Source organism: Bactrocera tryoni, chromosome 2 (genome assembly GCF_016617805.1).
Source record: "Bactrocera tryoni isolate S06 chromosome 2, CSIRO_BtryS06_freeze2, whole genome shotgun sequence".
Lineage (NCBI taxonomy): Eukaryota > Metazoa > Arthropoda > Insecta > Diptera > Tephritidae > Bactrocera > Bactrocera tryoni.
The window spans coordinates 63,066,141-63,093,488 of NC_052500.1; the positions used below are offsets into that span (position 1 = coordinate 63,066,141).

Consider the following 27,348-nt stretch of genomic DNA (forward strand, 5'->3'; position numbering starts at 1 on the left):
TGGATGTGGGAAATTTGATACGTCTAAATGACTAAGAGTTTGACTACCCATTTTAGTATTGATATGACATTGAAGGTTCAAGGGCCAGACTTTTTAATTGTGTTCTTTTCACAGTGCTCTTCGATCGCTATCCGATAATATAGTTACAACCGCCGAGCATATTTTAGACGCCAATATTTGCATACAGTTTTTATAAGAGCTGAATGGACCTCTTACTGTAGGTTGAAGTCGAAACATGTAACCAAAAAAGGCAAACAAATAATAGATTTTTTGATACAAAGTATTATTAGAGCCTTTGTAGAAACATTGAAATAAGCCCAACATTACCATATGCTCTCAATAATTTAAAAGTATGTAATCGTAGATATATGGTCAAACTAATTAATAAACTCCTATTCCAGAATTGTAGTTGTAGCGAAGATACACAACCACCTCTGTACAGCAAAGCAAAGCCCGTCAACAAACACAAGGAAGTCGAGAAGCTACTATCAGAACCGACAGCGAAACGGTTCTCTATTCGACTGGCACTCCTACTCTCTGAGGACTCTCATCATCAAATCGGTATAAGGAAACTGTGGGATGAAATTTCAAGCTCCTTGTGTACAGCTGCAAACGAAACCATTGGTTTTTATAAAGGTCGAAAGAACAGCCGGTACAATGAAAACTGTCGTGTCGCAGTGGAGAGAAAGCAGACTGCCTATCTCGGAATGTTGCGGCCTATACATACCGTAAGTAGAAGAGGAAAGCGAGACGCATTTGCAGACAAACAAAGTGAGGCCGAAATGCGTGAGTACGAAGAGCTTGGCACAGCATGCTGGCCGATGATGGTAATACTCGAATATTCTACGTAAAGATGCGGCGACTAACGGAAGATTTCAAGACTCTTGTAGGGCCCAAAGTGGTGATCTATTGACTGATGTACAGAGCATACTGAAGTTATGGAGGGAACAATTTCTCAGCCTGTTGAACGACACGGAAAGTATAACATCTGAATATGGCGAACCCGATCCCCAATCGATGACGATAGAATAGATGTGCTATTGCCGGACCATGATGAGGTTCGAATAGCAATTACCCGCCTGAAGAACAACAAAGCGGCAGAGGTCTATGGATTACCGGCCCAGCTATTTAAATACGGTACATGCATCAGCTTCTTTCCAAGATATGGTCGACTGATAGCCCGACAATTGGAACCTAAATGTTCTCTGCCGAGTACACTAAAAGGGAGACCCCACAATCTACGCCAACTACCTTGGGATAAGCGTCAACAACATCGCATATAAGGTTCTATCGAGCGTGTTGTGTGAAATACTGAAGTCCACCGTCAACAAACTGATTCGACTTTATCAGATTGGCTTTAGACCTGGAAAATCTACATTTTCTCCATGCGTCAAGTCTATGAAAAAACTCGTGAAAGAAAGTTCGATACACCACCTCTTCGTCGATTTTAAAGCCGCCTTCGACAGCAGAAACTGCCTCTATACCGCTATGTCTGAACTTGCTATCCCCTTTAAACGCTACATCAACTTATTTCTCTAAGCTGGACGAAGAAATATAGGATATATAGCGAATTTTAAAGTCAACTTATGCTCAGCTTTTTCCAGTTAATATATTTATCGCCTTTCTACTTTGTCTGCACTTAACCTTTACGAAGACGGCGGTGACGACATAAAGTCATTCAACGGAAATATTTCAAATAATTAAGAACATCTCTACAAGAGCGAAATGACTCTGCTCTTTTTGAGTTCAATGGGAAAGTATTTCCAAAGCAGAAGTAAAGGTTGGATTAAGTAGGAAATGTTACGTGAGGTGTGAAAGTACGAAAATGTAAACAGAGCTAAAGTTTAAGAAACGTTAGTTGTTTAGGAATTCCTGTAGCAGAGGAAGACAGAAAATAAGCTCCAACTTACGGAACTCTTTATATAACTTTTATGTATCTTTGACTACTGCCGAAGATATCCGCAAATTCCGTCCAATTCATGATTAATAAGACCTAGTCAAACGAAATCCATTTCTTCTTCTATTGATAGCTTTAAGCCATCTCACGTTGTACAATGAGATTTGGTTAAAAATGTGGCATTAGAAAGATAAGATTTCATACTTTCAGACGGTTTTGTGACTGCCTGACACAGTATTTTTTGAGCACACCTCAATGAAGGACACCGACAAAGAGAAACTACACCATATTTTACGGTTTACTGGTGATGAAGAATGCTACATTTACGACAACGAAAAGCAAAACCGGTCGCCTTCGAACCGTTCTGACTAGGATTGATGGGCAGGAACATTTTCCTGTGTATTTAGTGGAATTGGCAGTGACAGGCAGCTGCTCCTCTAAGGTACTCATTTTGGACCTGTACTGTCAACAATTATTCAATCGTCAGAAGAAAGCTATTGGTCCGAAGTGACCACTTTGGTCTTTATTAGAAGAGATGTGTTCCATTATAGTCATACATAGCAATAGTGGCTCGCCACAAGCTCCGGAAGTTTGGTTGGAATATTCTTAAACATCCAACTTGTGGTCTTGAATTGACACTAAGTAATTATTACCACCCCTCAAGAGGAGGTTGTGAAAATTGTTTGTAACAGTTTTTTTGTCAATAAGGACGAGAGGTTCTATGAGTGTTGTATTATGAAACTGCTTTCAAAATGAAAACCTTTAATTTAATGCAAAAACAATGTTTTTTACTAGACCTGATATATACTGAGATTGTCGCTAACATGGATCTTCGCATAAATTCTCAAGCCTTAAGTAATATCGAAAGAGGTTTTAAGAAAAAATGTTGGACGCATATTATTGGTAGGTCAAATTGATGCAAATATTATGTGAAAACCATATCTATAGACAATTTGTTGTACTATCATACCGACTAGAATAGTGCATAATAATTTCGTATCGTGCTACCATGTAAACCCCCAAACATATGCGGTTCCTACCAATAATATTACTCGGAAATTGTGACGTGAATCAGATGGATTCCGTCACGAACTTTTATTAGAACTAAGTATGTATTTAGATTTCTAATTAAATTAACAGCGCCGAAGCATATGTTCTTGAACTGTAGATCTATAGACTTCAAAATAAAGTTTCAGTTATTTAATTATCTCGTGTATTTAATTAATAAAATTATATATGTATGTACATAGATACTTGAACTAAAATAAGGCGAGCGAAAATCCTTCCATTAAAAAGTTTAGCTTAATCAAATTCCAGTTTGTACATAAATACAGGTACATATGTATATAATATATTTTATATGTATACATATACTTACATATCTACATATTATGTACGTTCCATTCAGTTTTAAACGCCCAGTAATCGCGTGGCTTGGCTCTAGCTAGTGTTTACTTTTTGCTTGGTGATAAAAAAAAATGAAATATAATTTTCAACTGCATTCCAGAGCAATTCACATACATATGTATGTGTGTATTTAAATATACATATCTACATACATATGTATGCATATATGTATGCACACACAAGTATTTGCACTTATTTAAAACTTGGAGTAACTTTTGAGAAAATTTTATATGAAATATGTTGCATGGAGCGTGAGAAAATTGAGTAAAAAAAGTTGCTCCAGCGCAATAAAAATATAGAGAGCTTTAAGAACATTGAGCATTCTATTATTGAAATTAAAATTGTTTAACACAAGCATAAAGTGTTTTAATGCAGCTCACTTAAACACTTGGATGGATAAGTACTATAATGCAGAGCTACTGGACACTAAATACTCATACATAATTGGGAGAGTATTTAAAACTGGCGAGTATTTCAGGCTGAAGCGTATTTATGGTTGGCGAGTATTAAAGGCTGGAGAGTATTTAGTAGTAGAGAGCGCTGAGCGTTTATTAAATTATTTACAATTATTTTGAAACATAAAGCTCATAGCGAGTGTGAGAGTTTTCATTAATAGTGGCTAGAGAATTAACAGCGTGCTGTTAATGACACGCCAATCGACGATCGTAAACTGCGCTCCAATTAAAAATTAATGCTTAATACTATATACATACATAATTTAATTATTTAAAACCATAACACAAATAAAAAAATTCCCATACTAGATTTTTGATGGCACAGTTTGTATGACAGCTATATGCTATAGTAGTTCGTAGTCGAAAATTTCTTCGAATATTATAGCGTTACCTTGAACAATATTTCAAACAAAATTTCGTAAAGATATCTTGTCAAATAAAAAAGCTTGCCATACAACGATTTGATTTTGATCGATCAACTTGTATGGCAACTATATGCTATATTGGTGCTATATACATATGTACATAGGTGGTTTCTTCAACTGAACACTTATTTATGGAGAAAAGGGCGTGTACAAAATTTTCGAACGATATCTCAAAAACTGAGACTCGACTCAGCCTGCTAATCGTTTATATATAAACTTTATAGGATCTCCAACGTTTCCTTTTGGACATTACAAACTTAATGTACTCTGTTCAGCCTAAAATTATTTTCAGTAGCTTCCTTCGGCCACACCAGGCTTAAGACGCTTTAAAAACTCGTTACTTTATTTTATAAGTACATACATAGATCGCCTGTTCGCTGCCCACGCGCCTGTTAACAGACAGTATTTAACAGCAGACGATCGCCGTTCGCTCGCACGCGCACTCAGCACTGTTAACGCTGCCACTGAGCAGCCAACATTAAAGTCTCGCTAATATAAAGGTATTCGCAGAGGCGACGGAAACCAGTTCACCGTGAGATCTCGAACAAATTGCAACGCTAGAAAAGAATTCAAAATAATTCTATTGCAAGAGCAAAAGTAAAAAATGCAAGCGTATGAAAAAAGCATGACATGAGTGACGCGCGTTAATAAAGAGCAAGAATAATAACGCTTAGAAAATTAATTTTGCAAAAAAGTTCGGAATCGAAGTATGCGCATTGTGCATAGATTGCAAAGATTTACAATAAAATAACAGAAAAGCAACAAATATAAAGTGAAAACTGGCAAAACCGGTTTTTGGGTTGCTAAAGTGTACGCGACAACGGCAATAAACGTGACTTATTGCTGGGAACATATCAAATAAAAATTGAAAAGTGCATAGTGAGCGCAACTACGTGAAAAGTATTTGAAAAAAAAATTTACAAAAATTAAAAATTTTCCAAAAAATCAAAAAAGTTCTTAAACAATTGTGCAAACTCAGAAAACACTGAGAAATTAACAAAAACAACAGCAACCTAAATTGAAACGGTGAAGTGACGTTAAAACTGCCAACAGTTTTACATAAACAACAAATACAAATAAAAGCAAAAAAGTTAATTTTTTTGCGCAATTCTTCTGTTTTCTTAACGGTATATGGAAACTATGACTTCAACACTGCTACAACAACACGCCACACAGACAGCAACAACCACAGCACATCATTATCAACACCGCAGCCATCATCATCCTCACAACCACCACAACCACAACCACAACCAACAGCAGCACCACCATTTGCATTCGCATCACACAACGACGACGACCACACAAGCCGCTGCCGCAGCTACTGTCGCCGCCGCCGCCATGGCGTGGTCAACGGAGAAGTTACGCTTCTCCTGCGTGGATAATATTGGCTTGAGACAATTGTGGAAATTGATTGCATTGGATAGCAGCAGCAGTAGAAACAATAACAACAATAACAATAACAACAGTATCACAACAAATGGCGCTAATATTAATGAGTGCGTCGCAATGCAACACAGCAAGCACAACAACAATGTGGATACTGTACAACAAATGCAAGAGAATTGCCTTAGCAGCAATAACAACAACAATAATAATAATGAGGTGAGTTTTGAAACGGTTCATTAGTGTATGTTATCGTATTTATGTAATGATAGGGCGAGTTAAGGTGGCGCAAAATGGTGGAGTTGGGGTTAATTTTTAGTTTTGTGGGCGGGGAAGTGTTTATCAGCGTAAATTTGTTGGAAATGTAGGTGTATGTAATCATTGCTGGAATTTGTAGATTTTGCATTCCAAAATAAAACATAAAATTTCCAAAAAAAAAACTTTCTTAAATTTTCCAAAAAAATTCTCAAACATTTGAAAAGAATCCTAAAAAAAATCTGAAATTTCCTAAAAACGAAACGAAATTTCCTAAAAACGAGACTCCCTGAAACCTTAAAACAAATCGTTAAACTTCAACAGACTTTTAAAATTGAAATTGCTAAAATTTCAAAAAAGTTTCTAAAATTTCAAAAACAAAGTTGTAATATTTCGAAAAAGACACAAACAGTAAAAATTTACCTGAAATTTCAATAAAAAATATATACAATAAAAAATTTTAAATTTTTTTAACAATGTATTAGAATAAAAAGCTTTATGTACATATGTACATATATTTTTTGAATTTTTTTTTCATTTTTTACTATTATTATTATTTTTTTTTTTGGAATTGTAATTCATTATTATTTTTTTAGACTAATTTTTTAATTTAATTTTAATATTTTAATTTTTTTTTTTCAAAATTTTCCGCATACCTGACAATATATTAGAATAAAAAGCAGAATTTATATATATGTACATATATTTTTTGAATTTTTTTCTTTCATTTTTTACTATTATTATTATTTTTTTTTTTGGAATTGTAATTCATTATTATTTTTTTAGACTAATTTTTTAATTTAATTTTAATATTTTAATTTTTTTTCAAAATTTTCCGCATTTCTGACAACCAAATACATTACACAAATGCCACCAAAAAAAAATAATTTGTTATAAATTTGTTTACATTCCACATTCCAATATAATATATTATTTTTTAATTTGTTTTTTATTATTTATTTTTTTTTTTTAGATTATAATTTATTTATTTTTTAGATTAATTTTTTAATTTAATTTTAATATTTTAATTTTTTTTCAAAATTTTCCGCATTTCTGACAACCAAATACATTACACAAATGCCACCAAAAAAAAATAATTTGTTATAAATTTGTTTACATTCCACATTCCTCGAAATCACACGCTTCCCAAACAAAAACAAAAATTAAAATAAAAGTAAAAGTAAAGTAAAATAAAATAAAAAAAAAAAATAAATGAATAAATATTACAAAAATTCATGCAGTCAGTTCAGTATATCCAATCACGCTTGTATACACTGTACAAACAAATATTGTCGACACGGCGTCTGTCACTCAAATCGACTGCCCATTGTTCATTCATATCTACAGCGATCCAATAGACCCTAGAGCGGCAACTTTTGGGCTCTGTAAACATATAGTTACATAAATAAAACATATGTACATATATATATATAAATGCGGCAAAAGCCGCTTAAGAGCCGGGCGCCTGAGTTCATGACTCATATCATAAATTCATTAAACGTATGACAGATAAGTATGCAGACAAATCGTAAGAAAAGCGAAAACGCCGTCAACGCCCCGTCTGTGTTTAATAAATTTGTATATGTATGTTTGTATGTATGTGTTCAGGCGCTTCCGTTATAAAATCTTGAAATTAATGTACGCACTGCGCCTTTGCTTTTTAAACTGTTTATAATTTGCAAAGATTTCTGCACTATATTCATTCCGATTGTTATTTATTTTGAAGGTGTTAACATCTGTTTATTTTTTCTGCCATGTTTTGTAACGTTTTGTGGGAAGTTCAGTATTTTTTTTGCTTTTGTTTTTGATTTGCCGTTTTCATTTCTCAAGGTGTTAACTTTTATTTTTGCTTTGTGTTTTTGCATGAACTCTCGACTGTTTTTGTAGAGGTTATTAAGTTTTGTTATTTTTTGCTTTAATTAATTTTTTTTTATTCTTCTGTATATTTGTTTATTTTCAACCTTGCGCTTTAAACAAGCAATTACTTATTTGCTTTCCTCTTGAGTGTATATTTTCTAAGTCGGAAAATTTTCGGCGCAAAGTATCTGTAGTTTTTCAAAATTTTTGTTTAATTTTCTTGAATTTTGTTTTTAAACAAAAAATTGGAAATTTTTCGGCGCCCTAAATCTGCAGTTTGTCAGAATTTTTGTTTAACTTTCTTTAATTGTTTTCAATATTTTGAATAGCTATTGCTTGTACCTTTTTCTGTTTCTTTAATTTAGTTTTTCATTTTAATTTATTTATTTTAATTTTGTTTTTCGTTCTTAGTTCAGTTTTTTTTGCGTTATTTATTTTATGTTTGGCATTATTTATTTTATTTTTCCATTATTTTGCCCCCACGACTCATCTTTAGCTTAATAAACTATTGATCAGCATTTGTTGTTGCACAACTTCACGGTTTTTTCCTTTTATTACGTATTACTTTTCATATCTAATACATAGCTTCGCCTTTCTTATTATGTTTTACTTGCCTTCCTTTTAGTCTTCCAGCTACCCTTTTCAATAAAAATTTTCTTACCCACCTTTTTGTTTTTCTTACCCACCTTTTCGACTTGCATCTATCGCTTTCACTAAAAATTTTCCACTTTTTCTTTTACTTACCCACCTTTTCGACTTGCATCTATCGCTTTCCCTAAAAATTTTCCACTTTTTTTTTTACTTACCCACCTTTTCGACTTCCATCTACCACTTTCATTAAAAATTTTCCATTTTTTATTTTACTTACCTACCTTTTCTACTTACTTACTTACCCATATCACTAAAAAATTTCAACTTCATTTACGTCATTTGGTTTTTGTTTCATCAAATCGCTCCATTTATTTTCATTTCATGCTATTTCTCATAACTACGCTCTACTAACTCTCTTTTTGCATTTTTTTAATTTGTTTTAAAGGCCTACCATAACCATTACTCACCTAGAGTTTCCCCAAAATTTTTACGTCGTTTTCACTTCTCTTACTTTCTTGGCTTTCTTTATTGACTTCGCTAACACTGTTTGCCCAGACACTTCATTCATGGACAAAAGTGCATAGCAACTAGCATATAAGACAAAAAAATTATATAGTTTTGCCTTATATTCATCGCGTTTGGAGCGACTTTCTTTGCAAATTCGTTTGCCGACGTCAGTCTCACGGTAGTCAATTTTGTAGTGACGTCAATTGCGCTCACCAAAAGAGATTTATGTTTGCCTACCTTCAAAGGCAAAAAAGAAATAGGTATGCGGATATCCGGTTTTCTCTTGCACCATTAAAGGTGAAACAACGTCAGCGCTAACCTATGCATAATCAATTAGAAAGTCTGCGGGTTATTTGCAGAAATAATTTATATGAACTAGCATTTAGTGACTAACAGATATCTGTTTTTGAAAAAGTGGTTATCGATTTCTTGGAAATTATTACAAACGACAACGTAAAGCATGAAATACAGCTTTTCAAGAACACTTTGACTGCTTCTGTTTTTAGTATAATTGAAGAAATATTATACAAGCAGCAGTAAAATATTGAAACAAGCGATTTCTAAGCCAACGCAGACACCGGTACACCTGTTTGTGGAAAATGGAAATTCCGGCGGCATTATGAACGTAAATGCTTGCCTTGCAAAACAGTTGAAAATATGTGCAAATATTTGCATAATGAATGGCTAATTGTAACATTTACAAATTAAAAAATATATATACAAATGCATTAGAAGACTAGGTTAAACCATGCAATTGCATAAGTCTTGGAAAAAAGCTGATTAGTAGCCAAGTGTGACTTAATGAAAGCTGGTAACACAAGGCATTCGATTACAACGCTGCATTTAAACTCAAACCGTTAATCTATACTTTGCAATTTTTCTCGCTTCACAGCAGCATTTATTACAGCTGATTGGGTTCCAACACATTCCGTTGCCTGAAAGTCGCACTTTATCATAAATCGGAAAAGTAACCGTACATGTAAAGATTTAACCGTTACTCAATACTTTGCAATAATTCACACTTTCCTTTCGCAGCTATTGCGAATCGTTAGACGCCATTATATTTTATTGCCTTAAAGTCGAACTTCGTCGTAAATTTGTACCGCAATCAACACACGCTGAAATCATGAAAGTCGTGGAGGCATGGAGGCGTGTCGCGCCGTAACAAAAATTATGTCACATGCAAAAATCCAGTTTGTGATCACGCAGTAAATGAATACTTCACAATGCAAGTGAGGTTATCACAAAGTTGCGCTGGCAATAATAATAATTATAGAAGTCATAAAAGTTGCTATATTTAAAATAATTTTACCTTCAAAGTGCTTATAAGTATTTTTTATATGAATACTTATTGGCATATGAAGCACCCCCATACTACTAATATGGCACACAAATATAAGCGATATAGCTTATCGGCAAATAATGTACAATTGAGTGCGCTGGTGAACGACGGCAGCAGAATTTTTCAAATACCACCAAAACACCTGATAAGATGGCAAGCTAGTTTTGAGGCAAAAAATAAAATCGGAAACAATGAATTGCGCTTGCTGTATGATTTCATAAATTTTTTTTATATTTTTATAGATTTGCAGATTTTTTCTCTATATTTTTTTATAAATTTGACCACTGATAAGATAAGGTTATGTAGATTATTAGTGAAACACGTGTTTTTGACAACTAAATATTCTAAAAAAATAAAAAGTACTTAAGTTTGGCAACTTTTAAGAAATTTAAACGGTTTTTTTGACAAGCTAAAATATAAAAAAAAAAACTTTTAATGTTTAATTAATATTCTTTTTCATCGAAAAAACAACAAAATAACATTTTTTTTTCTCGAAAAAAACTACAAAATAACATTTTTTTTCTGGAAAAAAAAACTACAAAATAATATATTTTTCTCACGCACATAATAAACAAAATATGTATGTACATACAGTCACCACATTGACACATGACACAATTTCAGACAATGCGCCACTCAATAAACGCATTTGACAATACAACTGTCTGTTATTTATAGAAAATTCACTCATTATACGCTTATTTAGCGTAAAAAAGGGTAGCAATAAAGACCACTAAACTTTATGTATGACAAATCAATTAAAATAAGTCAACACATACAATTCATTCATTAAATTTTCAATTTGTCGGCAGCATTATAAATCGTTATTAGTTGCGCGCCGTCGTGGCCGGCAATGATGTTGCGCTCGTGTTGTCACATTTATGTAATGTCAATGACATATGGCGCAAGCAAACGAAATAAAAATGATTGATGTGTGCATATTTGTATTTAATTAAGAGAATTTTGAATGCTGTCACTTAAAAATTTCGTTTTCTATGCACAAAATATGAATGCAAATGTATCGATTTCATTATAAGCCGTTCTCATTGCGCTCGCTCTAATTACACTGTGTTTTCATGTAAGCGCAAGTGATGTAATAAATTTATTTGTCTACACCTTTCACATTACAATAAATTAAGCAAACAGCAATGGTATAACAATTTTTATTATAAAAAAAACTCGCTTGCAAATAAATATTTAAGGCTTATATATAATAAAAGTAAATCAGCTGCGTTGACAGACGTCAAACATCATGTGTTCATGCAATTAATTATAACAAATTGACATTTGTCACATGCCGGTGACAGACAACTGTAGCATGCACGTTGTTGTGCAAGCAAATATTGCAAGTTGCGAAATAAAATGCGGTCGGTAAAGCAGTTACCATACTTTTAAGAAATATGTTTGCCGCTTGCAGTTGAATGACACTGCTGTCAGTTTTATTTGGCAAAATCATAACAAAACATTTATATGCATATGATTATAATATATTTAAGGCATTTTGACGGCCTTTATTTGCACGTTTGCACTTATTTAGTGGCTTTATGATACCGTTGAACGCCTGCGCAGACTGGGTATTTCCGGCAATAATGCACATACATTAAATTATTGCAGTGTCGGGTTGTTTATTTTTCAAAGCGATTTAGTCTGGCGTTTGTTATTAATTTGTATAAATCTGTATTACTTTTTTTATATATTTTTATTTTATTTTTTTTATTATTAAATTTTTTTTTATTTGTTTCATATTTTCCAATTCTTTATTCTCTCGCTATTTTTATATTTAATTTTCCGATTTTTTTTAAATATGTTTTTTTTTAATTTTCTGATTTTTTTTTAATATTTTTAAACTTTTTTCTGCTCACCAACACACTTCAAAAATTTCAACACGCTCATTCAACTGTCAAACAAGGTAGTGCATTCACATTTTAGCCCATATTGACAGTTGACAGTACGCATGATATTCTCACACTTGGCCGCGTTCGCCAGAGTTCATGAACTCCGCACACACACTCGTCTTATAAATAATTATTATACTTATAAACGGCTTAACGCCTGTTTAACGCTCAACCTACCTTTTGAACTTGATGCAATTGCGCTTGTTCCATGACGGTTCGTGCCAAAAGTTGAAAGCAACACTAAACTCATTGCTAAAAGTGCAAAAAATTAGTTGTATATAAATATTTGACTAGGTCTTCTGCCATAACATAGAGTACTTACCGCTCGTTTGTACTTGTCTAAGGCACATTAGCATGTCAAAAAAGCTACTTAAGCCATTTAAAGCTTGTTAATTATGTTAATGTCAGCTGTTGTTGTTAGCAAATCACTTTATTATTGAATTTTATCTGATAAAGTGTATTAAACATGAAGAAAAGTGATTGCTGCACGATTTTAAAAAGCTTGCTAAGTTTGTGGGGGGCACAAGGTTGCATGCGCTTTGTGTTAGGAAGGCAAACGTCGGAGACCTCGTCTATCATTATTATTATTATGGACTATTGTGTAAGATAACGGTAGAAATTGTTTCGAATATATAAATATTTCGTTGGAGCTTTTACATTGGTATTAAGCTTAAAGCTTCGCTCTAGTAAAACCAATTACTCAGCCATTAATAAACGCTACATTTTCAAACCCACTAATGAAAGATTTAGTATTTAATTTTTACATTACAAATGTTTAAAGTGCTTAGCATATATTCTCTATAAATTTTAAAATAATAAAACAGTCATTCAAACTGCTTGACAGCCAGCAGACAACGTCAATTTCAATTGCGGCTTGACTTGATTGAATAGCTTTCGAACAGCACACACACTTCTTCCCAACGAACTTAGCACTTAACTTAATGCTGAAACGGGTTTGGCTATGATAAACAAAAAATAAATAAGAAAAAAAATTGTAAAAAAAATATTAATACAAAAACAACACATAAAACACATAAAACACAATCGTAAAAATATATTAATGTGTTTTAATGCCAAAACCGCAAAGCGCCCGTCACTTTGTCTGGAATAGCGAGCGACACATAAAAAAAATGTTCGCTTGAGTAATACAAGTCGTCGCTTGCGGTACATTGAACCGGTCCAGATGACGTGTTTTATGTATGAAAGCGCATGCGGCTGCACTATTTAAGCGTATGCCAAAAGAAGCGCTTTGAAAACTGAGATTTTGAAGCCCTACTCTACTCTCCACTGCCGCCACTATTTTGTGCACACTTTTCGGCAGTTAACCGGTTGCCGAAGTAAAGCACAACTTCAAAGCGTGTGCCGCTCAACAAAATGCGTTGACAGTTAATACAGCGAGCGACTGCGATCTGACGCTAGCACGCAAAACAAAGCTACCATACAAGCTGTTGGATGTAAAGGGAGGGTCTATCTGACTACAATGTGGCGCATGCTGACGTCAATGCAAATAATTTAAATATAAAATTTATAAATATTAAATAGCAATAAGCCGTTGTTAGCACAGTTTCTTAAGCAACAATTATGTTGTAGCGCAAAGAAAAATGCGAAAAATGCGAAAAACGCAAAAAATCAACAGGCGAGGCAACCAAAATGAAGAAGTGTGCAAGTTTCGCAAGTTTTAAAAAGTCGTCTAGTAAACGCCATTTAAAATCTAGAACTTGCAGCAAATTCAGAAAATTACAGCAAAAAAATTACACACAAAATTTTACATGTCAGGGTTGTGTCGTTGCCACATGTAACATTGTTGTAAAACTAGCTTTGCACCTTTTTACTAGCTGAGGCACCTACAAACTCAAGGTCAGGCGCACTACGCGTACTGTTAGCTGAGTATATAAAAAATATGTACGTAAGTATGTATTAAGAATGAACCCGTTATCGTGTGAAATAGCAACAAAATATACTAAAGAAATTATTTGCATTTAAGTATAGCGCTTTAATTGCTATTCAATAGCTTGGTAATCACTTTCGCAAACGTCAAACGGATTTACATACGTAAATATGTAAGTACAAATTGACAGCGATTTACTTTGCTAATACTTTGCTAAAATCTAATAATAAGACTCAGTAATTAGCAGCGACGCGTCAGGTGCATACATTAAAATTTTCCGCTTAACTGTATAGCATATGCGTATAAGAGTTAGTACTGGTTTTTGATATTTTATAAAAATTTTCTACATTTGGGGATACATTTTTTGACATTGCATTGATATAAATTTTTTTTCAATCTTTTGAACATATCGTTTGGTTTTTAAACATTTTTGACATTTTATTGGCAAAATGTTAAGCATCTAGCTGTCAAATTTGTTGACACTTGAAGGATTTTTATAAATGTTTGTCAAATTTGTTGACACTTGAAGTTTTTTTACAAATGGTTGTCAAAATTTTTGACATACTATTTGATAGTCAAAACTTTTGACATTTTATTGCCAAAAATGGAAGCAATTATTTTTCACTTTGACATACCATTTGATAGTAAACATTTTTGAAATTTTATACCCAAAATTTTTAGCATTTAGCTGTCAAATTTTTTGACACTTGAAGATTTTTGACATATCATTTGATATTCAAAATGTTTGACATTGTATGGTTAAATTTTTGGGCATATCATTTGATTGTTGACATTTGTCCGACAAAAAAACAACAAAACTGAACAGCTGTTTTTTATGTTTAGTGTCACTTCTCGCTGCAAATTGTGAAAACCTCAACTGTAACTTAAAATTTAACGAAAAAACGCGCTTTAAGTTAAATATAAATTTGCTTTATGCTAAAAACTGTAGCACTTACAATTGCAAATTGCTGGCGCATAAGTAGCACACGTAGATGCGCATACTAAACTGAGCTTAATAAATGCATTTCGCAAACGCACATGCAAATAGCAACGCTGCGCACGCATTTACTCACAGGCATACGCAGACGAGTGACGTGCCAATGACGTACGCCGACGCTGAACGCGCCTACAACAACTTACGTACATTATTGGTTTACTATAAGCGCATAGCTGACAAATCTCGTATATGAACAGCTGATGGTTGACAGCTGACGGATGTGTAAGTGACACTTCCCCTACAAACGGGCGAAATTTGCTTGCTGCAGATACATTTTTATATTTTCTTTTTTAATTTTTGTAATAAAGTTTCAGATTTTTTTTTCATTTAATGTATGTCTAATATACTATATATGTACGTATAAATATATTTTGATCTTCATCAAAAAATGTAAAAATGTGCATAGACCGCGTGTCACGCAAAAATGTTTACAAAATTGCCATGCACTATAATTTAGTGTAATTTAAAAAACGATTTCGTGATTAATATGCGGTAATTTTTGCAACCAAACTGTTGTTGTTTTGAAATAATATGTAATATTTACAATGTTGACACGGCAAAGCACGAAACTTCCACTAGACACGTGGTGTATAAAACGCTATTTTCTAAAAAAAAAAACTATTGCACGTCTGAAGAGTGCGCTGATTTCTCTTGGTTAGCGCTGAAAATTGCGTCTCGAATTAATGTTATACAATAAAATACGATTTTTTACGCACATATTAAAACACATTTAACACACGTGCCTGCATTCAGCTTCCTTTTGAGTCCACACTTTATGCGCGCCACATCCTCTTTGGCCGATTTCAACGCTGACTTCTTGTTGCATTTTTTCTTTGTATTTCTTTTAATTTGTTTTTTTTGCTTTTGTGGATTTTTTAATGCTCTTTTTTATTTAATCTTTTTGGTTTTGGTAGTTTTTTTAATTGCGCGGTTTTTTATTTTGTAAAATCTTTTTCTTTTATTGATTTTTTTATTTTTATTGTTATTTTATTTTCATTTTTTTGTTAATTTTCCTATATGTGTTGATTTTTATTCAGTTTTTAAATATGTTATTTTCACACACTTTTTTCGCGCTTCTTATTTACAAACAACACACCAGTCTTGCCATAATTTTCATTTATCGACCACACAAGCTAAATACATATCTCTTATGAGTTCAATACAACTTTAGCATTTTTGTTGTTAATTTTTATTTTCCATTATTAATTAATTCGCATCACGTTGCAGTTCATTAATAAAATTTTACGTTTTCTACGTTTTGAGTAGCGTGGTTAGCCAACTTTATGTCAGACGCAGTCAACAAAGAACTTGCCGAGGCGTTAAACTCGCACACTACGATTCCAACTTAAATAGTTTATATACATATTTGATATTTGCATAGCATAAAATAGCAAAAATTATAGTTTATTGATTGTATAAACTATAAACTTCATTATATCAAGTTGTTGGCAAACAAAATTTGCTAATGTGCAAATACTAGGAGATCCGCCTTCGCGCGAGCAAGTTATGTTAATAATCGTCTGCTAAACAAACAGGACGTTAAAAACTAGAAATTTTACATTTTTATTATTTATTTCTAGTTTTTTGAAATTAAAATTCAATTTACTCGCTTAATTGTAACAACTTGCTTTCCTAGTGGCTGACTTTATTTGATCGATTTCCATTAATAATCGATTAATAATTTCGTTGTAGAGTTTATATGAAGAAGAATGAAAAAGCAGAAATTATACAAGGGGGTTAAATTTGCGAAATAATAATGTAATTGGTTAAAATAAAATATTATAAACACTTCCAGCATGCGCTTATTAAAAAAACAACTTTTATAACCTCACTTTTTATGCAATTTTAAGTATAATTACGCAAATTTAATTATCATCAACTAACTGACTTGGCATATTATTTTGAATACAAGCATGATTAAACACTTTTCACGTAATATAATTAAGCGCTTTTTCACAAATGACTTCATGAAACGTCAAATGTTGGCGCTTATGAAATCTTGTCGAAAAACAACTAAATAAACATTAAAATGTGGTTTGCTTGCTAATAATAATAGTAATAAGCATTAAATGTCTAAAAATAACTTTCTATGTAAATATACTATATTATATATTTACAACAACAAAAAACTCATTAAAACGTCAACAAAAGGCAAAACCAGCAACAATTTCACGAGCATATTGTATAAATTTTCAATAATTTATTATGGTATTTTTATGCAAATTTTTTAGACACACACTGAACACGCACACACACATACAAATGGTTTGTATAAATACACAATAAGTTTAAGGTAATGAGAATGCTATACGTGATGGCATTTTGTTTTGCAATTATTTTGTATGATTATTGTTACAGCTGCTGCAGCATTTCAATATCAAGTTTAAAAACAATATTTTTTTCGATTGTCATTTCAAATTGGAAATTTTTAGCTTTTAGCTAAACATTTGTATAACATAATTTTTTGTTACAAATATTTTGTCAAAATGTTTGCTGCACGGAATTCCCCCTATAAATTAGAGATAGTGACACCCGTTGATGTCGCACCGCATTGACTCAGTTAGTCATTGAACGCATATTTTGGGCATAATATACAAATACTTTTTATCGCACAATACGTCAATTGATGCTAATTAATGCATGGCGATTTTGCTTAGTTCCCACAGTAGCCCGAAATTAATAAATTTTTTTGGTGATAATAAAAAATTGTAAGCAAAAAAATTGAAAATTATGTATGCCTGGCAACTCATTGTCTGAGTTTAGCTCATAGCTAAAAATATAATAAGCTTTCGAAGCCTTAAAACGTTAATTGTTGGCTGCTAATACTTTCGACAAGCCTTTGTCGTGTGACACTTGAAGAAATTTATTTTTAAAATATACAAAATTAATAAATAATTTAATCTCCCTGAACCGGCTGGCCGGCCATTGTACTTTCCAACCTTTCATTAATACTGCAAAAATAGTAACACAACGGGTTTTCGAAAACTCGACTTATACTACGGCAGCATCCGAACAATATAAGCAGAAGCAACCGATGTGACAAATCTCACCAAACAGGTTGTCTATTCTCAAATCATGTCACTTCTAACACACTGTACATTGCGCCGAAAAGATATAGCGAATTAAGGTCGCTATTGACGTCAGTAAGCCTAAAATGTGTAGACTAAATGTCGGTAACACGCATTGAGGTTTTGAAATGTTGACAAAACCAGCAGGGTTTTGTATTTGGTATTGAAAAGTCGGTGCGGTTTTGGTGGTTAATATTTTCAGAATTTCTAAAAATAAATTACAAAAATTAAAAAATAAATTATAAAATGTATAATAAATTATAAAAAAAATTAGAAAAAATAGATAAAAAATATACATATATAAAAAAAATGTTAAAAATAACGAAATATTTTATACATATGTATGATAAAATATAAAAAAATAAATATAAAAAATTTAAAAAATAATAAAATATTTTAAATGTATAATAAAATATAGAAAATAGATAAAAAAAAAATAAATATAAAAATATGTATAGCACAGAAAAAAGCAAACTTTTCCAACATAGAAAACTGCTTAACCACACTATTATAGCATAAAATAAACTGTTTTATGAGCTTTGCCTTGAAGAATGTATACCATTAATTTACTAGTCACTTACTTAATTAAATAGTCATTACTGATAATTATAATACTTCTCACTGCTTAAATAGCTGTTTATTAGAGCATATGTTACTCTTTACAGCAGCGTTTACAGCTTCTGTTATTTTAACAAGAAGCTGAAACAGCTATTTATTAGAGCAAATGTTACGCTTTACAGCAGCATTTACAGCTTCTGTTATTTTAACTCGATGCTGAATCACTGTTTAATACAGCACACGCTTCACGGAAGTGCTTACAGCTTCTATTACTTTAACAGCGGTAATGTCACATTAGACAGTAAACCAACAGCTTTTGAGAATCTGTGTATAATTTTGAATTTTCAAGTATTTTAGTGCTTTTTTGATTAAGAAAAGAACTAAATTACTAAAAAATAAAATCATTAATTTTTTAAAGTTTCAACATTACAGTCAGTCTTAAAAGTATACATATTAGTCAGCAATAGAAACAATAAGAATAAAAGCCAAGCGCACAATTTTTATAAACAACCAATTATGTCCACGTGAGTATGTGGCACAAAAAGCGTTTTATATGAATGAAAAGTGCCGTTGAACGCAGATCAAACAAAGTTATTAGCTTGTATAAATATTTAAGCCTCGCAAATAATTAAGGAGATAAAGCCTGTGCACATCGCAAGAGGCCCAACGTTAATTGTAAGGCGTTGACTTGCTTGCTGTACTTTCAAATAAGCCATAAAAATTAAGGTAGTGGAAAAGTTCGAGTAGTAAATACCTTAACCCTACAATATACTGTTGGTTCTAGTGATTTTTTTTTTTTTGCAATTTGTTTGAGCAAGCTTTAGCCTCAATTATGTGCATAACATTTGTTCGACCGTGTTAATTACCCGGCTTAGATGAGCTTGCGAAAAGTGAGCGTCGATAAGCAGAGGTTATCAACGCATTTACTTTGAGGCAAATATTTGAAAAGGCTTATGCTAATAAACGCCCCGCTAAGCTGGCGTAAAGCTGCCGTTGTGACGATATTTGAACAAAAATAAAAAATAAGCGTGTCATTTTATAGTATTTTTTTTAATTTTATTAAATTTTCATTTTTCCAACTGAAGCAAAATTCAATTTTGAATAGAATTTCAGCAAATTAACATATTTGAACTGACAGCAGACTAGAAAACTGATTTTGTTAGACTCGACCTAGGCACACAGTGGCGTGAAGAAAGCAGGCGCGCAATAAATAAGCCGTTTTAATGTCACTTTCAGCTATGTGTTATAATTATATGTGTATATTTTTTATTGAACTACTCTATAATTTGCATTTTACTAATTAATTATCTATTATATGTTTTATTGCTAACAGCTGGTTTGCCAATAAACCCTTTTAATTAATAGCAGTGATTAAATAATTATATAATAAATATTTACAACATACTAAGCATTAAATATCAAATTAATTATCAACACAACAACACCAAAAATATCAAAACCCCTACGTCCATAATACCCTCCACAAATACAAAATTTCCACCCAAACACATGATTTTGAATGTTCGCTTTGTATGACAGCTATATGCTATAGTGTTACGATCCGAACAATTTCTTCAGAGATTACACCTTTTCCATGAATAATTATTCATACCAAATCTCGTGAAAATATCTCGTCAAATAAAAAAGTTTTCCATACAATAACTTGATTTTGATTGTTCAGTTTGTATGGCAGCTATATGCTATAGTGAACCGATATCGACGATTCCGAGAAATGAGCATATTCTCGGGAATACGTGAATGTTCGCAAAATTTCAGTTCGATATCTCTAAAATTGACGACGATTTCGCTTATATGGTATACAGACAATTTTCCTAAAAAACTTCAACAATGAACTTCATTAATAACGAAAATTCCTCTTATTTTCGACTTTCTCAAAAACTTTCATTACATATGATGGACGTATTAAAGCTTCAATGAATTATCTACTACTATACAACTGTTTGTAAATATGTATGTATGTGTTGTATTAACAGCTAACCGAGTGTCATGACCGCTCAATCGTTTAAACGCCGACTTACGATCAAAATTCGTGAATCACTCGGTCTTTGACGCAGTTTTACATTGAATAAGATTTTCTTTTGAACTTCGTATGAATGGCTCAAGTACTTTTTTGGGTCATTGGGTTACTACTTTCGTATCTAATAAAAGTTGCATGACGATTCAATCATTTATGTACATATATCACTAGCGACTTTTATGAGACACCGGAAATCGTGGTGATAAATAATTCCTAGTTTTTTTGCCATTCTTCATTGTTTTTTTTTATTTTGTTATATGTTTTTTTTTTTTTTTTTGGGTCAGCACCATAAGCACTGCATTAATCAAATGATTGACGTTATCGCTTTTTGCGAGTTTGATGAATGAAAGAGGATCGTCAGCGAGTGTGAAAGCTTGCTAGTGCATTATTTATTGTATAAGTGGAATGTTTGTGTAAAACTAAACTAATTTTTTTTTGTAATTTATTATTATTAATTATTTTACTTAGTTATAATTTTTTTTTTAATTTTAATTAATTAATTTATTTTAAATTTTAATTAATTTATTAATTTTTTAAATAATTTTTTTAATTTTTTCTTATTTTTAAATTATTATTTTTTATTTTTTTTTTCATTTTTTTTGTTAAATTTTGTTTTAATTTGTTTTTAATTTTTTTTTTTATATTTTGAAATTTCGTTATTTACCTTTTTTAATCTTAATTTCTTTCTGTTTTACATTTTTCTACTTGCGCTTGTCAAGCACACATGCGTATGTGCTTCAAAGCATTTCATCAATGAGACTTCGCCACTTAAGATTCATGTATTTACTACTCAAGCGGCACTTTAGCAGCTTCTTCGGCAACTTTTTGTAGTTTCGGGTTTTCCCTAAAGCTCTTCAAGCACAAGCCACACACGCTACAAAGCGTTTGATGAAAAAAAATTTAATGATTTGCTAAAATCAAATATTTCACTTTTTTATAAATGTATCTACTGCCTTTTACGCTTGACATCACACACTTTAGCGCACAACATGTTTTGACATTTCTGCTGGTAATTGTTTTTCAAATCTCACAATCTAACAAAATGCTGTCGAGTGTCTTGTCCCCACCATGCAAGGGTGTTGAAAAAGTCGTTTACTATCTCTTTTGTTGTTGTTTTATATAAGTATACATAAGTATGTAGTTTGTAGCGATTTTCGGCGTGTTTGTTTGGTGTTGTAAACTTTTATCATTGCTTATCAAGCAGTAAATATAAAAAATACCAAAAAAAAAATATGACTGATAAGCGACAAACTGCCATATGCTCTCCTGGTAAAATACACCAGATACGCGACATTCATAAAATACTGGTCTGTTTTGTGTTGAAGATGGCGCAGTTGAATGCGTTAAACACAGCGTAACGGTTGAGTTAACTAGATGTGGGCGCGTCTTACGTTTGACGTGGTAGTAGCAGCGCATTGGAAAATATTGTTAAAGAAATTAGTTATTATAATTATTAGAAACAAAAAATATTAATATAAGAAAATCAAAAATTAAACAATTTATATTTCAACAAAAATTAAAACAAAAATATAAAAAAATTTCGAAAAATTTTTTGAAAAATTTTCAAAAAAATTTTTCGGAATTTTTTCAAAACATTTTTTTTTGTGAGAAAATTTGTTTTCCAAAATATTTTTTCCTAAATTTTTTGTTTCAAAAAATTTTTTTTTAGTGAAAGAACTTGTTATCTAAATTATTTTTTTGTTAAAATATTTTTTTTTCATTTTTTTTGTAAAGCAATTTTCAAACAATTTTTTTTTTTAAAAAGGTTAAAAAAATAAAATTTATTTGAAAAAATATTTGAACAAATTTAAAAAAAAAATTTTCGGAATTTTTTCAAAACATTTTTTTAAAACATTTTTTTTTTGTCAGAAAATTTGTTTTCCAAAATATTTTTGCCTGAATTGTTTGTTTCAAAAAAATTTTTTTTTAGTGAAAAAACTAGTTATCTAAATTATTTTTTTGTTAAAATATTTTTTTTTTAATTTTTTTTGTAAATAATATTTTTCAAAAATTATTTTGGGAATTTGAATTTGAATTTTTTTTTTTGTTAAATGTATGTATATATATTTTTATTTTCCTAACTATTTTTTCAAACAAATTGCTAATTTTGCGCATTTTTTCTTACTCTCTTGCAGAAAAACGACTTTGAAAACTATATGAACGACTATTTGAGTCAACGTGATATACTGCCGCCTCATCGCATGTCATTATTGAAATTTCTGGCCATCGTAAGTATTTACGCATACATAGCAAATATTTTTTAAATCAATATTTTTGTTTAGCTACAATAAATATTAACACAGTAAATGCAAAAATTTTCCATGCGCTTAAATCACAAGCTCATATCTACGCAACTTTGTACATATGTATGTATGTATGTTTGTATGCACAGCATACGTCACTCGCGCCAAAGAACTGAATTGCGTGCGCGAAAAAAGTGAATAAACGCGGCGTGCGAGATATGCGATTAAAACTGTAATTTTATTGCTGCCCGCGCACACAGGCGCAAAAATTCACACACTTTATATAATTTTGCACATTTTTGCTACACCAGCAGGCAATAAAAAAAGCATTTTAAAGAAATTTTAAAAATTAAAGGCGAAAGAAAGCGATCATGAAGCAAGACTTAAATTAAAAGGCTTGCAAGGGTGCAAAAAAAAGCGCGAAAATTAAAGTAAAATATTAAACACTTTAAACTGTAAATGTCAAACAATAAAAGCGCAGACTTGACTTCCTGCTTTGCAGCAACAAAACGGCAGGCAGACAGCAGCAATCCTACCACTGCGCGCTTTAGCTGAAGCGCACGAGTAGCAAGCTGGGTTGCCAACAGCGAAATATGTTTCAAAACACAATTCGAAAAGTCGAAAAGTTCAGTTTTAGCATTATTTTGTCGTATATTTAGCACAAATAATCAAACTTGATAAGCAAATGTCAAATGCCTTTCAGTATTTGCAAAGCAAGTGATGTTGCCAACACACCGCAATTGCATCATTTGTGTTTTCAAACTGGGCTTCACACGCTTTGCGGTGCGTTAAAATTGTTTCTTAAACAACACATTAAATTTCCTGATAAGCGCTACTGAAAATTGCAAAAAGCCGCAATTGCTGCCACTGCACACATTTTAGCAACAATTAATATGGTTAATTGTTGTTCATTGACATTTATTGACTGACAATCAGCTGTGTGAAGACAGTGTGAAGCAGTGACTTACTTTGGGTGGCAATAAAAAAAATAAATAAAGTACGAAAAAAAATTAAAGAAAGAAATAAAATAAAATATTTGAAACATTAAAGAAAGAAATAAAAAGACATATAAAAAATGAAAGCAAAAGTCATAAAAAGCACCCGAAAAAGCGGCAATATTAAACCAAGTGGGGTTCAATTAAAGGTTATGGAACTTATGCGCGTCATTTTGAGCATTCGCATCAGGCGCCGGGCGCGTGAAACATTTCTTCATTTTGAAACGACTGAAGAAGTACAGCAAGCCAAGCCGCTGAGCGATTTTTCTTTCAAATGTTTTGACGTTTGTCTGGAAACTGCTCTTTTGTATGGAAAACTTTTGAATTTGATAAAATATCTTCACGAATTTGGCATAGCTTGCTGTACAAACCAACGCTACAATCTGCGTAAATTTTATGCAAATCGGACAACTATAGCATATAGCTGCCATACAAAGTGACCGATAAAAATCAAGTTTTTGTACAGAAAACTTTCTTATTTGACAAGATTTCTGCGTAAAATTTGGCATAGATTATTTTCTTAGTCAAGGCTACGATCTCCATAAATATACATATGACAAATCAGACTGATAGTGCATGTAGCTGCCATACAAACTGACCGCTTAAAAACAAGTTAAATATTTTTATATACCCTTTAATGCTTTAAAAAGTGCAACTGTGAAGGGTATTATAGCTTCGGTGCAGCCGTAGTTAACGTTTCTTTTATTCTTCAACTTTATTTTAATTTAAAAATGCGCGGTGCTTACACTTCCTTGCACAACAAATTTCGGACTTTGTGCGCAACGCTCAACTGCGTCACTTGTGACCTTTAAAACAAATAAAAAAAGCATACCCTTTTGTTGATGCTGTTGTAAACAGTGTGTATAGAATTGACAATCAGCTGTTCGCCGTTTAGTTGTGTGTTGACATTTCAATTAAGCGCGGTAATACCTCATTCCTAGCTAGGAATTGGTTATTCGAAGTTTTAAAACAGATGTTAGGTATAAAATACTTTTTTAATAGGATTCTAACATTTGAAATAAAGTTTTTTTTTTAATTGAAGTTAAATATATATTTTTTTAATATCATCTCATGCAAATCACAAATCTACAAGCTTTTCTAATAAACGCACTTAAACAATCCACAAATTACCGGCGTCTAGCTGTCGTCTAGCCGCTTCATTGGCGACATGCGTTGACATTCCGATTATGGCGCCCTCGAAAATTTTGATTAAATGTAACAAATGCCTATAGATTTGGCGCCAGTCATACCCAAACATACATACATAAATACAGCGCTGCCTGGCTTTCCTATCGCCAGCCACTTATCAACGCATTAGCTGTGTTGAGGTTTATTATGATTTGTCAGACTTATTAAAGTCTGTTTATAAAACTTTGAAGTAAACAACTAATATATAAGTATTTCAATTTTGCTTTATTTCTTTGTAGAACGCGTTGGAATTGAGTGCGCCCGCAACGCCCGCGCTGCTGGAACACAATCAAAACAATCAGCATTTTAACGCCAACGTCAAGCCGCCAGGTTGGATGCAATTGTCCGGGCACCCAGAAAGGTAAATATTTCATAACTTTTTTTTTATTTATGCCACTGCTGATATTGCGAAAACCCTATACAATTATATGGCATCTCTTTAGCAATAACACAAACTTTACTCATACCCGCTTTTTTCTCCTTTACAGCATTGTCCCTACAACTGCCGGCATTGTGCGCAAACGCGTCGCCAGTCTGGCCGACAATGAGGTGCTCGCCTACAAGCTACTCACACAGGAGCCGCAAACAGCCAAAATTGTGCCGCAATTTTACGGTGCACAAGCATTGAATGGCGAAAACTTTATCGAACTACAAGATCTGTTGACCGGCTTCAAGGATCCCTGTGTGATGGATATTAAAATGGGTTGTCGCACATTTCTCGAATCCGAAGTGACCAACAAGACATTGCGTCCGGATTTGTATAAGAAAATGGTCGCAGTCGATCCATTGGCGCCCACAGCCGAAGAGGAGTCGGTGCAAGCTATTACCAAACTACGTTATATGCTTTTCCGCGAATCGATGTCATCATCACAATCGAAAGGTTTTCGCATCGAAGCGTTACGTCTACGCGGTCGTCCACCCGTTAAAGATCTTAAGACGGTACGTAATAGCGATCAAATTACACAAACTATCGAACAGTTTCTCGGCGCAAAGCGTACGGTTACCAAGGAACTGATCAAGCGGCTGAAACATATGCGTATGGTGATGGAGAAGTCGGCATTCTTTCAGCGACACGAGGTGGTTGGCTCGAGCATTTTCATCGTTTACGATGATGATAAGGTGGGCGCTTGGTTAATCGACTTTGCCAAGTCGCGACCACTGCCAGCGGGTGTGAATGTAAATCATCGCGCCACATGGATACCCGGTAACTGTGAGGAGGGCCTACTCAAAGGCATGGATGAGCTGATCAATGCCTTTGAAAATGTTTATGCGAGTCATGGCAGTCGGAAATGCTTACAAATATAAGAAATTGCACATAATGCAAAATGCAGCAGTGCTGCAGGCAATTAGCAAATAACTGTAATTAAATTATAATTGGTTGGTTAAAGAAGCGTTGACGTTTCTACTTTCATATTAGTGGGGGTAAAAATAATATGAAAACGTAAAATTCTACATAAAACTTACATGTATCTTTCCTTAATCCCGAAAAATATCCATTGTATAGTTTAAGTTTGTGTTTATACTGCCATAAGACTGATTTGCATTGCGTGCATTTAAACGAACATTTTCGCCACACCCACACACCCACACATACACCCATATTACCTGATTCATCACCACTACTTTAACGTATATTATTATTTACTTTACTTGCTGACATTTGTATTTTCCATATTGGAAAAAAGCCTTAAAGTAAAAAACAAAAACAAAAACAAAAACCTCATAATCACGTTCTTAAAATCATTTACATACATATTTACAGAAGACTTTGTCCTCAAAGAACTTGTTACTAGATATGTATAAAAACCATGTAAAAGTATTTCTAGTTAGTTGCTTGATTTTCAAAAATTGTATATATATGTATAAAATATCATGTGAACATTAATTGTAAACTGCAATTGTAACAAAAAACAGGAATTTTGCTTTAGTACACGCTTATAAGCGAACATTATGTCTAAATGTCTAAAGCATATGACAGCTGTCATTTTATAGGCAAGAAAGTTACTTAAAATACATCAATGTGTAATCCTATTTACAATTAAGCTTTAAATTTACGATCTTTTTATATTAATAAAAAAGGATATTGAAAAATGTGTATGAAATAAAAATTGTACTTGAATTTTGAAAAAAACAACTTGTATTTAATTGAAAAATGCAAGGTTGAACATCGCTGAGAGGAATGGAAGGGTCTTGGGGAATTAACAGTGTGGCCGACAATAAGTATCATCAAAGCATAGTATAAAAAATGAAAGAAACTGTAGAATTATACGATTTTTTTTGATAGAGAATACTTCAAAGATTGTTGAATTAAAGGGTGATCCATTTCGAGGCTCTCTCGTTTTTTAAGAAAACCACA

The 27,348-nt window shown here is 32.4% G+C and overlaps 1 protein-coding gene across 1 annotated transcript; it reads left to right on the forward strand.

Annotated features, from left to right (window-relative positions):
* Positions 1-4,707: 4,707 nt before the first annotated feature.
* LOC120768338 (inositol-trisphosphate 3-kinase homolog) lies at positions 4,708-27,042 on the forward strand. The gene is made up of 4 exons (XM_040094990.1): positions 4,708-5,789; positions 22,702-22,794; positions 25,232-25,353; positions 25,481-27,042. Exons 1-4 carry the CDS (start codon positions 5,316-5,318, stop codon positions 26,295-26,297), a joined length of 1,506 nt encoding a protein of 501 aa, XP_039950924.1. The 5' UTR covers positions 4,708-5,315; the 3' UTR covers positions 26,298-27,042.
* The last annotated feature ends 306 nt before the right edge of the window (positions 27,043-27,348 follow it).

Excerpts from the sequence above, each read along its gene's own strand:
- LOC120768338 (XM_040094990.1), top strand. The coding sequence starts at position 5,316 with ATGGAAACTATGACTTCAACACTGCTACAACAACACGCCACACAGACA. Across the intron at positions 22,795-25,231 it reads TATTGAAATTTCTGGCCATC|AACGCGTTGGAATTGAGTGC; the intron begins GTAAGTATTTAC and ends ATTTCTTTGTAG. Across the intron at positions 25,354-25,480 it reads TTGTCCGGGCACCCAGAAAG|CATTGTCCCTACAACTGCCG; the intron begins GTAAATATTTCA and ends TCTCCTTTACAG.